The sequence below is a fragment of the Epinephelus lanceolatus genome, chromosome 5, assembly GCF_041903045.1.
Source record: "Epinephelus lanceolatus isolate andai-2023 chromosome 5, ASM4190304v1, whole genome shotgun sequence".
NCBI classification, from domain to species: domain Eukaryota; kingdom Metazoa; phylum Chordata; class Actinopteri; order Perciformes; family Serranidae; genus Epinephelus; species Epinephelus lanceolatus.
Genome location: NC_135738.1, coordinates 24449683 through 24465715, shown reverse-complemented (window position 1 = coordinate 24465715; position 16033 = coordinate 24449683). Strand labels below are relative to the sequence as shown.

General features: G+C 40.6%; 1 protein-coding gene across 1 annotated transcript; it reads left to right on the top strand.

The window, feature by feature from the left end:
* The first annotated feature begins 446 nt into the window (after positions 1–446).
* adm2b (adrenomedullin 2b) lies at positions 447–10793 on the top strand. The gene is made up of 2 exons (XM_033634869.2): positions 447–818; positions 8657–10793. Exons 1-2 carry the CDS (start codon positions 715–717, stop codon positions 9063–9065), a joined length of 513 nt encoding a protein of 170 aa, XP_033490760.2. The 5' UTR covers positions 447–714; the 3' UTR covers positions 9066–10793.
* Positions 10794–16033: the final 5240 nt, after the last annotated feature.

Sequence of the window (16033 nt, the reverse complement as noted above, 5' to 3'; positions counted from 1 at the left end):
CTTGTCTCTACATGATATATAAATGAGGTTATGTTAGTGCAAATAAAACGTGCTCACAGTGAATAAAACGTTTTGTTGGGTCTGATGGGTTCAGCAGTTCATTTCTAAGTGGGTCAATCTGACCACAAATAGATTCTCACTGTGTAAAAAGACACAGGATCCAATAACCAAATCTATAAGGACATCTGTAAGGTCACCTTGACCTCACATTAAACAAACAACAAATAGGCAGGCCTATGGCTGAATGCACTTTACCTCTGTAATCAAGATTATATGAGAAGGCTGGAGTTCTCTGGTTCATTATAGGTATAAGGTTGTTAAGTCCTTGTTGAGAAGGACACACAATAAGCCTTCCTCCTCCTCCTCCTCCTCATCCTCCTCCCTCCTCCCTCAATCAGGCTTTATAAATGAGATAGCTCAGGAGTTCAGTTGCTCCCGATGTGAGCCTCAGTGAGCTCCGGTGCTTCCACGTCGTTTTCCTGCGGATTTCTTTTTTTTTATTAAAAGCGAGAAGGTCAATGTGAAGAGAGGATGCAGCATGCAAGACTGATGTCAAGGTCACTCATCCATACGGGACACTTAACCTCTTAGAGATTACTAAAAATTCGATAACTGCGACAAAGTTTTCACTGGACTTTCTTTGCATAAAAAGTATAATATTTTATTTTTCTGAGCTCCGCCTCCCACCGGATAGTGCGTTTCCGCTGCGCCGCTATGTGTGCGCTTCTGTCGGCGTGCCTGTGCCTGCTGCTCGGCCTCCTGCCTCTGGAGATCCAGTGCCGGGCTCTGACTCTGCAGAGCCTCACTCACAGACAGAGGTACCACTGCCTTACTCAGCACTTACACACTGAAGCATCAATGATGTTTTAGTTGAAGGTGGAAAACGAGAAATATAAGTTAAAGGTGTGATGTTGCTCAGTTTGGCAAAGTATGATCCAGGGAGTCATGTCTATATTAAGTGCGAAGTCAGTTTCTACAGTGAAACAGAAAATAAACTTAAATGCTTTTATCATTAGCCAGCATTATTCCATGCAATGACTGGGTCAGATTGTAGGGAGGAAAAATATTCTCAGAAAACAACTGTATTATTACTGCTTGGGCTATTGATATTGTGATATTAGACTAGATAGTGCCTTAGATTTTAGATACTGTAATTAAAGGCTGCATAAAAAGTGATTTAAATTTCTTAACTTATCAGACTGTTCTAGCTGTTGTATTATTTGCTTTTACCCACCTAGTCATACATCCACATTACTATTATCAAAAAACTCACTGTGTACATGTTTTATGAAATTACCAATAGCCAACCTTGCAATTTTGTTATTGAGGTATTTGGTCAAAAATATTGTGATATTTGCAATGTTGGTGGGCCCCAGTGCACACTATCATGCATGTATTGTCTTGACACAAATAGAGACTTGACATTAGACAACGTCAACATACATATTATCCAGAAATCATCACTGCATATCTGACAAAAATATCAAAGAAAATAAAAAATGTGTCATTTAATTGAAAAGTTTTTACAGTATTTATATAGCTTGTATAAAAAAGCATGTACTTTTGTTTTAGATAGCTATTGACTATTTAAGGAATAAATAAATAAAACCATAACGCAGATGGGTTTCCCTTTTTGAGGACATATAGAGCAAATGGCACCTTTTTAAAAATAACACAGGTGTATTTCAAACGTGGCAGGGCCCACCCTCTCCATGAACTCCCCCACCCCAGGGTCCTCAGCGCAGCCGCACCGCCCACATCCATGCCCCTGGATACTTGATTTTCTCCAAGTCGCCTTCCTCTAATTACTAACCTGCTACTCTGTTATACTTTAATGTCCATCAGTGGTACAACATTCATATCAATACTGTACAACAAGCCCTAGATTATATTTTTGCTCTTAATTAAACAAACTGTAAAGCAATGTTAGAACTTTAATAGATATTATCATTACATATATATATATATATATCATTTAGGCCATCCCAATACAGATGGTTGGCGGTCCCAAAGAGTTTGGAGAAGGATGGGCCCCTTAAGAGTGATTCAGATTGCCTCTTCAAAAATTCAACAAACTCAATTAAACAAATCATTTCTTATTTCCTTTGATATTTTGTCATATCAGATGATACAAAGATGACTGCTGGGTAATATATATGTTGATGCTGTAATGTAAAGTCTTTATTTGATCATGTGACAAGGTGCTAGGATATATGGTTGCTAGTTTAGACACAAGGTGCTCGCACACTGTCCTATAACTTGCGAAGTACTTTATGAACTACTTTGCAATTTAAAGGACAGTGTGCAAGTACCTTTTTTCTTTTTGTCTGGACTCTATGCTCCTACACACCTGTCCACAAAAGGTCTTCAAGGTGTGCATCAGCCTTTACAGACTGCTAGTTTAGACACAAAATCTGGCACTAGGGCTCGTCATAGTAACGTGCACTGGGACCCATCATGACTACCTTAGGCCACTGATTTAGCCCCAAATCATGTTTGTCTACCTTTACAATCTGAACTCAATACTCCGAACACTTTTAACTCTGAGTTAGAAAAACTAAACAACATCAAAAAGCCTTTAGTGCTCAATACTGAAACAATTAGGTATCATTCAATTAGTCAGCTGACATGAACAATGCAAACAATTTTATTTCAGTCTTTTATGTCATTGTGATTGAATATCTTTGAGTTTTTGACTTTTGGTTGAACAAAACAAGACACCTCGGGCTATGGGAACTTGTAATGGGCAATATGTTTAGACTAAATCATCAATTGGCTATTCAAGATAATAATGAACAGGTTAATCAACTATAAAACTAATCATTAGTTGGAGAACATTAAAGGTCTGTGTCTGGCCTTCTGGCAGTCATTAATGTGAGAAAACGGTCCAACAGTCAAATGAGGCAATTCCTCTCAGCCACAGGAGGTGAGACGGTGATTTAGTGGGATTGGGGGCAAGTATACATGAACATACTGAGGGGCCAAGAAGGAAACAAGCCGCAGTCTGAGTAAAACAGAACAACTCACTCTGCAGACAGCAGATTTGTAGGTTGTGATAGTTGTGGATGTTCTTGTGACCCAATGCTGCAGGCACAGCAGATAGGTTTTTGAATGAGTGTCACATGCAGACCCATGCATCTCCAGTTTATTATCCAGTAGCCAAGCTCTTACCAGCATGCCAGTTAATATCAGGTCAAGTTGGATACGTGCATAGTGGAAGGAAAAGAAAGATCAAGAGCTTCTTTTATATACTGATAAAATGCTGGAAGGACAACAAGCTGTTACTTTATTTAACACTAAGCATTCATCTCTGCATACAGGTTACACAGTATTACTTTTCTCAACTTTTATGCTCGCATTTTTTTTCTCAAGTTGACTACCTGATGGTAAGTTTTAAGTTGCATTTATTTTGGCAAAAGTAAGAAGAGCTCTGTAAAAGGTTTTAGTGGGCTGGAGCGCAGAAGATGTCGACAAAAAAGTTCCTGGCTGAAGAGAAAGAGGAGACAGGATCTCAGTGTGATCCCACACTGATGGATGTAACATAATACTGATGCTGGCACTTTACGAAATGCCTCGGAAAATAAAAAGGACAGAGAAAGAAAAATGAAAGGAGCCTGTTTTAATTTAAAAAAGCCAGAGAGAGAAAAAAAGAGGAGGAGAAAATAATGAGCAGACCCGGGAACAATAACTGTTAGTGAAACAGTGGGGATCTGACAGGGACAAAAAGTTTTCTGTGCGCAGAGTAGTTTTGAGGAGTTACAACAGGAAAGTGTGTGTGTTCAGTTCCTCTGTGAAGAACCTCATGCTGGGCTCTAACTTGGCAGGAATGTTGGAGAAGCTCCTTTTGCTCTCAGACTCTCCACAGGTTCACTACGTGGACCATCATACAATACACACACACACACACACACACACACAAGAGGGACAAAGTGGGAGAGAGAGGTCATGATAAAAAAGTGCTGATAGAAAAGTACATAAACAAATGTGTGTGTTCATCTCAACTTATACAACTATAATCATGCAGTGTTGGGACAATTGTCCAACCTCAAAACATGCTAGCTAGCAATGTTGGCCTGCCGGTCGGTTATCCCCTTTGGTTAAGACTAAAATATCTCAAGGACAATTACATGAAATGACACAAAACTTTGCACAGACATGAATCCTAATTTGGGAATCCCCTGACTTCTCATCTAAAACCACAATGAGGTTGAGATTTTGCTTTTGAGTGAAATATTCCAACAGCTATCGCATGACTTAAGGATTTCTAAAGGAAAATTTGGAGATACTCTGACTTTTTAATGAGTGTAGTTCAGTCAGGACCACTTCAGTCAAAGAAAACTTTATTTCCATTGCAGTATGATATTTGGTGGTATGGCTCTGTTCTGGGGCCTCTCCGCCTTTCCTCGGGCCTACACAGAAAGCCTCCTCAACAAGTCAGACACAGCATGAAAAGGAGGAGCTGGGGTGGAGGCGGATTGCAAAGCAGATTGACAATTTAAATAGGGCACCCTGAATGAGATTTGCCAGTTGGCTGCATAGAAAGGAATCATGTGATCTATCAGCTGACTCCCTTCCATCAATCAGCCGCTCCATCAGTTGATTGGGTTGTTTGTCAGCTGATGTAGCTGGGATGTGAGCTGAGCTTGACGTCGTGTCCTGCTTGAACTAATGCTATGCTCAGTTTTGTACAATACTTTGGTTTATGCGCAAATAACTGTAAAACTTATGATATTCCCACCTGCCTCAGCTATACTTTACATCGTTAAGTCAACGAGCTAAGCTGGAAGTTGTGGGCGGAGCCAGCAGGAGAAATACCACTGTGCATATACAGTGGGCTGCATACTGTGGAAGTAAACCTAGAAGCTAAAAACCTCCTTGGCCTCTTGGGTGAAAATGGGTGGTTGCTGGACCTATCCACCGCCCCTCCCATCCCCCTTTGTCGGACTTTCTCTCTCTTAACTTATGTTATTTCCCCACCGTGTTTCCCCCTAAACCCATTCCACAATAATGGCGACTAGCCATGTATGATGCCAACATGAAAGGATGGCTTTTTTCGTTGGTGTCTGACACCAGGAGTCACTGCCCAAGTGCTGGTATTCGACAACTTCGGAGCAAGCTGTCATTGCTGTACATTGGTGCAGATATTTCTACCTGTATTGTTTTTGTCACACTGGCAGGCAGTTCGGTGGCCTACATTTCCTTGTATTGGGAGTCACTTTGGCGCCGAGTGCCTTTCCCTCCAGAGACAACTGTGTTTTAAACCTCACTGCAGGTGGCCTTTAAACCATGAATGTGTGTGTTTTTGTGTTTGTGGAAGAGAGAAAAAAGAAGTGGAAAAGTGCACATGAGCATGCACACGTAGAGCGTACATTATATGTAAGGACATTTTTATATTGCACTACTATTGCATTACTTGCACATGTGTGCCCACTAATGTGTGCATGTGCATGTGTGTGTGTGTGTGTGTGTGTGTGTGGGTGTGTGTGTGTGTGTGTGACTTTTGTCCTGAACTTCCACAATTGAGCATTCATTAAAAACAAGTCAAAGCTAATAGAGTTGGGCAATCTCACAGGCTTCCAGTCACTGGTATAACACAACAGAGAGCTGGTCAGGGAGTGGGTGAATGAATGAATGAGAATGTGTGTGTGTGTGTATGTGTGTGTGTGTGTTGGCAGTGTGTTGGCCCAAGGTGTACGGCCAGAAGAGTGATCAGAATACCAGTCACGATTTGTTACAGGACAAAGATAATATGCTATTCTGGCCCAATTTTTCACACCAAACAAACACAAACATTATCTCGCTCCATCTGATCCCTCTCCTTTTATTCTTTGTTTCTCACCTCATGAATGGCCAACACGTGTGAACGTGTGTGTGCAGACACACAAATATACACACAAAATGTGTCCATCCACAGTCAGAGAATTAATATCGCAGCAAACAACTATTTGCTATGTAAGGATATAGCCGAGTAATGGTGTCCTGAGCAGAGTATGAAGTCACACTCCTTCTATGTCCTGTAAGCCAAGCTTCTCTGGCCAGTGTTGTAATAGATGGTCTGGCTGCACGTGCATTTTAGTGCATGTAAGTCCCTGTGAGTGTTTCCCCCAGGTTCACACTGTTAGCTTTGTCAGCATTGTTGCCATTGTTAGCACTGTTTATTGGAGACATGTACAGCTGCTGCCACAATCCATTTGAAGTCTACACAACATGCTCACCTTTGTGTTGAGCACCGTGTGCATAAAATCCTGCCCCAGACTCTGAATCATAGGTATGCTCTGAATGTTGCATAGTGCTCCTTTAATCTTCAAATAAACCCTTTGACATTACCAAAACAAATATTAAGTAGATCTCCCTAAAAGCTGCCTTAATCTGACTGGGTTCCTGCAGAGTTCAACAATTTAACTTTAGCTTCTTATAAGACCTTTTCAGTTCCACTTAGATTGCAGTTTGTTATTTTATACAACATTTTTTCAGCACTTCCCAGTGGTATAACAATAACTTCTAATGATATAAATATTAAAAAGCAACCTTTTTTGAAGAAGAAACTAAATTCAGTGCCTTTTGAGACTTTTATGATGCATATGGAAACAGTTTGGGACTAGATGTTGAATTCACTACATATAAGTAGATCACTTGCAGTATCACTGTATTGGTAAGTTGTTGTTTACACAAGAGCTGGTTACATATGTCCTTAGGTATGCCCCGAACTCTAATGTCTTAATTCAACCACTTATTTCTGTCAGTAGTGGAAAAAGGCACAAGTGAACAGATTACTGCCTTATTGTTCTGAGCTTGTTTAACAATCCTACACTGAGGGAAAGCTGTACAGCACCAAGTGGTCTTTGTCCTGTGCTACTTTACATGATCTATACTAAGTATTGCGTAATTTCTGACCGCTCACATGGCCAAACAGACTGGCTCTCTTTGGCGGCTGAACTCCTGAATGTCTGAGAAAGAGTGAGGGATGAATGATAAAGTAAAAAAGGTAAGAAAAAAAGCAAGACTAGACATCTGGGAGGTGAGAAAGAAAGTACTTCAAACATACTCAAGGAGAGTGCTGTTGTAGGAGCCTCTTACCAACATGTACATTGTGCTGTGTGGCTGACACTTCCTTGCTTGCTTCCTCTGTTTCTCGCTCCTGTTTTGTCAGCTCAGATACTGTTGTTGATTAACTATAAACACATATGTGTATATATTTTAGTGAACTGTTGGTCTAAAATTTCAATGATTGACTAAGAGACATGTATAAGAAACAGCTTGTCACTCTTTAACTGTTTTGCAGGTGAAGATGAGTAAGTAGTACTTAGCTGTCTCAAGTGTTTAAATGAACACTTTAATCTTTTAGGAGATGTGCTTGTTTGCTGTTGTGCTCAGTCAGAAAAGAGAATCTGTCTGTGCCTACTGTGGTGACCATGGATGAAGAATCAACACTTTGTATCACCTTTAACTTGAACTTGCAGCAAACAGTTGCTTATTGACACATACAGCAGTTATGGAGCAACACTATCATTAATTTGGAGTTGTGTCCCTGGCCATCTGGTAAATGCAAGTCCAATATTCAGTCTTGTTTTAGCTCTGTTTTTGGTCTCCACCATCTCCTGATGGAAATACCTGGCTCTTTAGCTTCTTAATGCTCCACTATGTTCACCAGATATTCACTAAGGGTGTCTGACTGCCGTTTAGTGCTGGGCAGGAAGTGCACAGAGGATTGTCAGAGCTTTTTTTTTTGCTGAAAACAGCTGCCTACTGAAGCTGAAAACATTACGAGAGTGATGGCAGTGAACCAAAACAGTAGGGGAGAATTTTATACTAAAAAGACTGTAACTTTAGAAGATATTCCCTTGAATGGTCTAGCTCAGACTGTCGATGCCTCAGATTAACTTCAGATAAACTTTGGAATCCATTTTTGCTCAGAAAGAAGACTGTGGATTTTGTATCCCATCAAATGACCATTTGCTAAGCCCCGTCTCTTTGTGATGGTCTGCCAACCTTTCAGAGTCAGCATGGAGCCGTGTGGAGCTGTGAGGACAAAAAAAAACTGATTTCAGTTTTAATATGGAAAACAGGGTTTTTCAGACCATGATGTTGTTTCACAGTTTGTGAAGTTTCACGTAGAACTACAAAGTCAGATATTCATAAATCAAATATTCATGAAAATGTATTATTTCAGCTATTTTGAAGTGTTATAAATATACTGTATTGGGCGACACCACCATCTTTCTGTAGATACTGTATGTTTCCCTAAATAGACATGAAGTCAAAGATCACAGAGTAAGACTATCATTGAAATCAGATACAGAGATAGCATGGCTGGATAAGTGAGCTACACAAGCAGACTCTCACCTGTTCACCACCCTCTGTCTATCTCTCCTTCTATCTTTCCTTCTCACTTACTCTCTTTCAATCCACTCCTTCTCTGTTTCATTCCTTGAAAAAAGAAAAGAGAGACCCCAGGTTGAGTAAATTAGACATTCCTGTGGTACAAGCCTGACTTCCTGTGAGGCATTTCATCTTCTCGCAGCGATTCAGTTTCATTCAGAAATCCAAGCAGACGACACGCGCATGACTACCCTGCATCATCTGTGAATGCGTGTGTGTTGTATTGCCTCTGCATTGTATGTGAATATTTTTCTCTCTCTGTTTCTTTGTATCTCAGGTTGAATTTACCCAGAACCTCTAAATACCCAAAGTCTTCTAACACCACCATCATGCCTACTGCGTCTCATCTCCCTGTCGCCGTTGACAACCACATCACGGAGGGAGACAGACATATCATCTGGAGGACCCTGCTGCACAAAGAGCCCCCGCGGAGGCTGTCCGACCCATTGCTTGACCAAAGAGACAGTTTTCAATGGGAAGCGCCGGCCTGGCAGCGTGGGTCACGGGGTCGTCGTCACGCCAATGGTGGCAGCGGGAGGGGCAACGTCCATCTGATGAGGGTGGGGTGTGTCCTGGGGACCTGCCAGGTGCAGAACCTCAGCCACCGTCTCTACCAGCTGATTGGACAGAGCGGGAGGGAAGACTCCTCCCCCATTAACCCTCGCAGTCCTCACAGCTACGGCTAACACCACACCTCCAATCTACCGACGCCTTTATCGTTAAGGGCTGGCAAGCTAGCCAGGTCCTTTGTTGCATCAGTGACACAACTGGGGCCCAAAATAAGCCTTTGATGTCAGTCCTTGCAACCCTGTCTTCTAGAAATTACTCTTGTAGAGTACTAAATTGTTTCGCCAATGCATTGTGATAAAAAACGAAATCTTTGTGTTATTATTATTATTATTATTAATTTTTTTCCACATGAGTAAACTAACATTTTTTCATTATGTTATTAGAAAACATAATCCATGCAGGATAACTGTTCTCCCTCCAAAAAATAGCTGTTCCAAATCAGTAATACATTTCAAGGAGACAGGGTTGGTCCTTGATGTATCATCTGATCTCAGCTGCTTAATAGTAACGGTATATTGATGGTTTATTAAAGCTGGGGTCTTTCTTTCATAGGTTTGACCAACAGTCTTATCTATATCGGTGACATTGTACCCATAAAAAAACTGAAAAAGCATCCGCAAAGAGTGAAACATGCCCCGCACTGTACTGCCAAGAAATAGCATCGTTATTGGCGTGTTTGCGCTGTAATATCATAAGTGTATTGTGAATCAGACCTTGAGACAGGGCAGATAGCGGTTGCAAGTGATGTGCAATTAAGGTGCTATCATGAGTTTCTTGCCCCATCGGACTCCAACTTAGTGATGCTACCATGTGCCCAGATCTAAACAATTATTCTGGTGAATACAATGTTATCATAACCTACAGATATAAAGATCAACACTGTGAAAATTATCTGTAACAAAACATAACTTCTGTACTGTGTAGCATTACAGTCTCTGGTTTCATGGAGGTGTAGGCCAATTTACTGCTGTGAAACTAGTGCTTGGTGTTCTGGCTATTAACAACCATTTAAACACTAAGTATCTAAAGGAGGAAATCTGTGAATGAGAGAGGCGTCTTTCAGCCTGGCCTACCTGACTAATGTCTGCTATCGTCATTGTTGGTGATCCTGCTGATCTTAACTTACTTGGGCTCAGAGCTAATCCACCCTGTCTCTTAAAAGCACCTTCATCTCCCTCTGCAAACAAGTAGCTTTAGTTCCCTGCGTACGGAAACCAAGAATAACCTCCAATCAAGCCCCGTTAACCCTTAACCCAAAACCCCGCACAGCACACAATTAGCCAAAATAACCACTAACCCTAATCCATGAACTGTCGGGACACTTCTTAACAAGACTGCTTGTCTCTCAACACGTACAACTACACTGTAGTGTTTGTTTTTGTTACCTGCAAACTGTAAATCTGTGATGCATCACTTTGAATTTTACTTACTATAAAGTCTGTTCAAGCCTTAATTGGTTTAATCATATGTAAGGCCTTGTAATGCTTTGCCTTTTGCCTATCCAAATTAAGCCTCACTGTGACTATCAAAGTGTTATTTAAAGCTTTATAGTCTTTTGCTATTCTGTGTGTCAGTTCAGCGTAACAGTGTCGGTAGTGAAATGTAAATAGGAATGTATGAAAGCACTTTATTCTTCTTTACATTCAGTGTGACTTGAATTTTAAAATGGTGTTATTTAACTTAATGAGAGTTGTAAATATCCCACTTCACTAAATCTTCATGTTCATGTGAGCGCCCCTTCGAGGCACAAGTGTCCTTTTGTAAACCATCCGTGTTGCTTTTCATCTAATGCTTCTTTGTTTTTACAGTAGCAGCATTATGTAATAAAACTTGAGTCAAACCTTCATGCGTATTTCATCTGTCTAGCAGTGGCGTGAGGTGCAAGTGTGACCTTTTAAATGTTAATACCCACATTGTTTATAACTGGAAAATGTGTCGCATGTGATAATGATAAATAATGATAATGATTATTCATCTGAGCTACTACTGTACACACACACACAGTAGAAGGCCCGTGAGAGTAAATGATAAGGGAATTGAAAAGTCCAAATGAATGCCACAGAAAGGAGTGGACCAAGCAGCCTTAAGCTTCATTCACACATGCAGTTTAATCCCTGAAATGTTTCGGAACATTTCCTGCATTGGATGTAAAAATGGGAAATCTGAACTGCCAGTTTCCCACCTCAAGGCCTGCTGTGCATTCCAACACCCATACTATCATACTGTTTAGCATACCAGAAAAACATTATGAGTATATCCCAGTTTGTAATGTGCCAAATACATTATGCCGAAAATACCAGGATGTTCTACTGCATCTGGTTGCATTTTGCAGTATGCAAACCAGCATGCTTTTCTGGTTATTCTGACCCACAATCCTCTGCAGCGAAAGATACATCACTTTGAAGAAGCCGCAATGACATATGACAAAGAATTCAAGTGGCTGGGGCGTCGGTGGCTTTGAGAAGGCGCCCCATGTACAAGGCTGTTGCCACAGCAGCCCAGGTTCGAGAGTCCAGCCTGTGGCCCTTTGCTGCATGTCTCTCCCTCTCTCTCTCCCCCCTTCACACTTCACTGTCCTGTCAATTAAAGGCAAAAAATGCCCTAAAAAATATCTTTAAAGAATTCAAGTGGCTGATGACCAGACTAATAGTAATAATAGGAACATTCATTGTTTAAGTGAACTAAATAATCATAAAGCATACTGACAACCAAAAATTAAAATATCAATAACAGAGAAATGCATTTGTAATTTTACCGTTGTGGATATGTTAGAATCTAAAACGTATGGTGTTATGACTTCAAACTTAACTACATATATTGCAGGGTGTCAACAGCAGAGCTCTCCAGGTCTCGGGCAAGCTGGACAAATGGAGTCTTATTTTATCTTCAAGGGTAGCCTATATGAGCAAGAGGGTGAAAGGTCATAGTGCAAATATGACAAAGTAGTATGTCCCGACTGTGTGCATACTGAATGCAAAAGTAAGTACTTTAAAAGGACAGCTGCAGTAAAAGTAAAAAGTATGCAATTCTGAACGCAGCCGCAGTAACATTTCAGGGAAAATGCCGATTCGCCTGTGTTGTGAATGGAAGCTGCAACGTTGCAGAGACAAGTATTTAAAGGGTTACCTCCATCTGACAAAAAAGAATTTGATGTAAAGTGTGCACCCCAATCACAAGACTCTGCTGATGATGTATTTGAATTTGTGACTTGTTAATGGTTTAGTATTGACACAAATACTTTTGCTGGTGATCTGATAGTGAACAATCAATACAAGTTCTGTTTGCAAACAAGCTCCTTTTTGCACCACAAAAAAACAGCTCCTTATCTGCTATGTTCTTGAAAATAATAACAGACATCTTCCACCACATACATGTTTATCCAGCCTCACCCCATCTTCTCCTCTTTCTGGTGAGTTTTATGGCTGTTGGCATCCATAAGTGTTGCATTACCACCATCTGCTGGACCGTACCTTGCTCTGTCTTTTCCACCATTACCATGGCATGTGTGAAAAGCATGGAATGGGTTTGTGGACTGCCGTTTGGCAGCCTCAAGTTCGGTATTTTGGCTGTTGCAATCTTGGTTTCTGGAGCCTGAAGTGACTGTATTTGGACAAGAGGATGAAGCTGTGGAGGAGCAAGGAGTAGATCTGACTCGCATACTGCAGCAACCAGTAGCGACGCCTTGCAGAAAGTCTGTCAATCAAGCAGCCCCACTTTTGAATATGCTTAAGTTTGGGCCTTAATAAAATGTAAACAGATGTGTGTCTGTGTCATGACCAGGTGACTCATCAGGATCACACATTATTAGAATCAGGTTCATGGCATCACAGAGAAGACAGATTTAAAAAACAGTAAGAGCAGTAGAGGCTGAGATATCTGATCTTTAAGTCCCTTGTATAAGACAAGCTCCACACCTCCAGTTTGTCCCACAGGCTTTTATAAATTTATAGTCTCCAAGCTCAAGCCAAGATAAGACTTATGACATCACCATGATGTCATCAGGGTTATTTAAGGACCACTCCTTCCTGAGTCACAGAACATTGGTTTCATAAGCTGAGTAGCACTCTCCATGATAGTCAAATAGTATTCAGAATACAAAACAGCTGTATACAACATTTTCTTTCTTTGAAGACTTAAAATCAAATGTAGTGTGATGCATTAAATCAGTTCCATGTGCCAGCTTGTTGTGGATCTGAACTTAACCAATAATTGACCAGCCAATAATTTAAGATTTGGGGTTGGCTTCTAACATGGCCCATCAGATCTCAGGGCTGGGCAGAGCCTCCCCTAACCCTGGACACACCCCTGAGTTTAAACAAAAACAAAACAAGCAGAAAATCTTGGAGCTATTATGATCATATGTAGGGTGTGTGGGTAAAAACAGTGGTAGTGTTTAACATAAATATCAAGTTAATTTTAAATGAAGGAAAGATGGGTGAGTATGGACTTTCTTATTATTCATATTGACAATAATACTATGGAGGGTGACATACACATATCATTGTTGTAGCTACTATCATACCACCATCTCCACTTTGTAAAACAAGCTAGCTTGCTGAGCACCCCACCCAATACTTGCCAGCTGACTGGTGATCTCTCTCCAGTCAGATACCAGGGGCCTGTATCATGAAGCAGGATTAATGTCTTAGCGAGGTAACTTCAGAGTTAACCCTGGGTTTTCGGTCTCTCGAAGCCGGTTCAGTTCTTATCGGGGTAGATCACCATGGTAACTTACTCTGAACGGCTATCCTGCTCTGGAGCAGGTTAAGTTCAGGGTTGAATCTGATCCTATAAAAAGCACCACAGAAATGCAGCCCAGTCATGACGGGAAGTTTAATTCATTTGATTGATTTTGATTTTAAAGTTTATTTTGAACATTTAAAAAGAAAAGAAAGCAACAACAACAGACAATGAAAAGATTGTTCAAAAAGGAGTGGAAAGAAATCGAAATTTCATCCCACTCCTTCATAAGAAAGAAACTGATCATTTGCGGACACTTAATAGCACCATTAATTAGTGCCAACATTTTGTTTTGTTGGAGGAAATGATCCCTGTTAAAGAAAATGGGCCTAATTGACAGCTTTGCTGCTGGAAATGTGGAAAGTAGCATATCATGTCTACACTTCATGGTGTTTGAGGGATTTTCCTTTTTGTTTTTTAAAGAGAGAGACTAGGTATATTTTTGTTAATAATGTTAATTTCTAACACAGCTCAATATCAGGATGATTTTATTCAGACTATCAATTTGGTGCTGATATGATTTAATTGTGGCGTCAGCTTTAAGCTTTATTGTAGCATATATAACGTTATGACAAAGAAGACCAATTTATCAGACGCAGTGACGTTAGACGATAATTGTAATACACGCAATTCATCTGCGCAGCATTGATTTCATGGGATTCAAGGGTGTGATCAGTGTCAGATGTACAGGTACAGGTACTGTAGATACTTGAACCAGTGATGAATAATTTAGCCTACACATAATTTTATTTGCTACCTTGTTTTGTCTTGATTTTTCCCTCTCTCCTCTATTTCTTCTTTCCTGACCCGTTTTTTTCTTTTCTATTATGTGATTTCATTGATGTTTTGAAAGGGGAATTTCTTTGATAAGCTTTTAGTGGCTTCTAACCTCTCTGGCACTTTTCTTTTTTTTAATCTTGTAAATGTTATACTGTCTGTTTTTAACATTATGTGCAAATAAACTAATCTAAACTAAAACTAAACATTATTCATCCCGTTATGCGTTGCCACGCATGTTTCCTCCTCCTGCAGCTGCCACGGTGTTGGCCTTTTCTCTAATGTTGCTTTTCTCCTCCTCATATTTTAGTAAAATTAATTTCTGATCCTCACGAGAAATACTTTTTTTCCCTCACATACGGCGCTCTGTGAGGACGCTCAGTGACGCTGCGCTTCTCTCATGATTGTGATTGGTCCGCTGCGTGCGCGTTCACAGCTCTTGATAAAGCAACTCTGGGTTGAGTTACCGAGTTGATATCCAGCGTCGTGATACCGATTATCCTGATTGCCATTGTTAGGGTTAGTCAACCCAGGATAGGTCTGGGTAACCCAGGAAAGGTTGATCTCGCTTCGTGATACAGGCCCCAGCTTACTTAGGTTTTTGTGGTGAAATGAGGCGGTATCATGTAAATAACTCTTTATTTCAACCTCATGAATCAGACATTCCTCGTCAATTGCAGCGCTTTCACTTCGAGCAACAGGTATAAAAGAGAAACGGGGCCACCGACAAAAGTTCGCTCTAAACGGCGCGCGATATCGCGCGACGTCGCGCAGCGTCGCTCGCGGGCAGTATGGACAATCCAATAGGAAACAATGCAATCAAACTGCTGACGCTCCCTCGCGTCGCATCCAGGTAGGACACGGTGTGGATACGGTATGAGAGGGACACCAGAGGACTGTACCACGACGGAGACAGGCTGTCTTTGCCTGAGCTGGCTCGACAAACCCTAAAGTCTCAGTCAGAGGTAACGGGTGCCATGAAGGTGGTTATGGACTTGCTATAACTAATAACGCGCTAAACGGTTTCGTTTAGAAGAATATTAAAAACGTATTATAGTATATGTATATTAATACTGTATATATGTATAGTATATGCATATTTCCTTTCATGGCTATTGCAATTATTATAACTATTGATATTATCATTTATTATCTAAACTTTTATGCTGTTAGTTGTTTTGCCTACTCACCTACCTCTTGACATATTTTGGTGTGTATCTGTATGCATGTGGGTTTGTGTGTGTCAGAATGTGTTTTCCCGTTTTATGTCGGCCTATGACATCATTTGTGGAGATATATATGTCTGTGTGTATTGCATATGTGTATATATTATGGTACTTGTTAGGGAAAGCTAATTAACATGCTAACGGCCAGAGGGAGGCAAACCCGATAACGAGAAGATATTCTGGGTAAGTTGAACTGGCTTCGTAGTACAGGGCTCCAATGGACCAAAGAAAACTACAAACACATTCAGTAGTTCGGTAAGAGCAAGAACAACCTTGTGACTAAAACAAAACACATGCACATATTTTCTTCATCACTGATGTACTGTAGGTTCCTGTGTAAA

Bases quoted from the DNA above. Each gene is read 5' to 3' on its own strand.
- adm2b (XM_033634869.2), top strand. From the start codon at position 715: ATGTGTGCGCTTCTGTCGGCGTGCCTGTGCCTGCTGCTCGGCCTCCTG. The intron at 819-8,656 runs GTACCACTGCCT...TTTGTATCTCAG, and splicing joins AGCCTCACTCACAGACAGAG to GTTGAATTTACCCAGAACCT.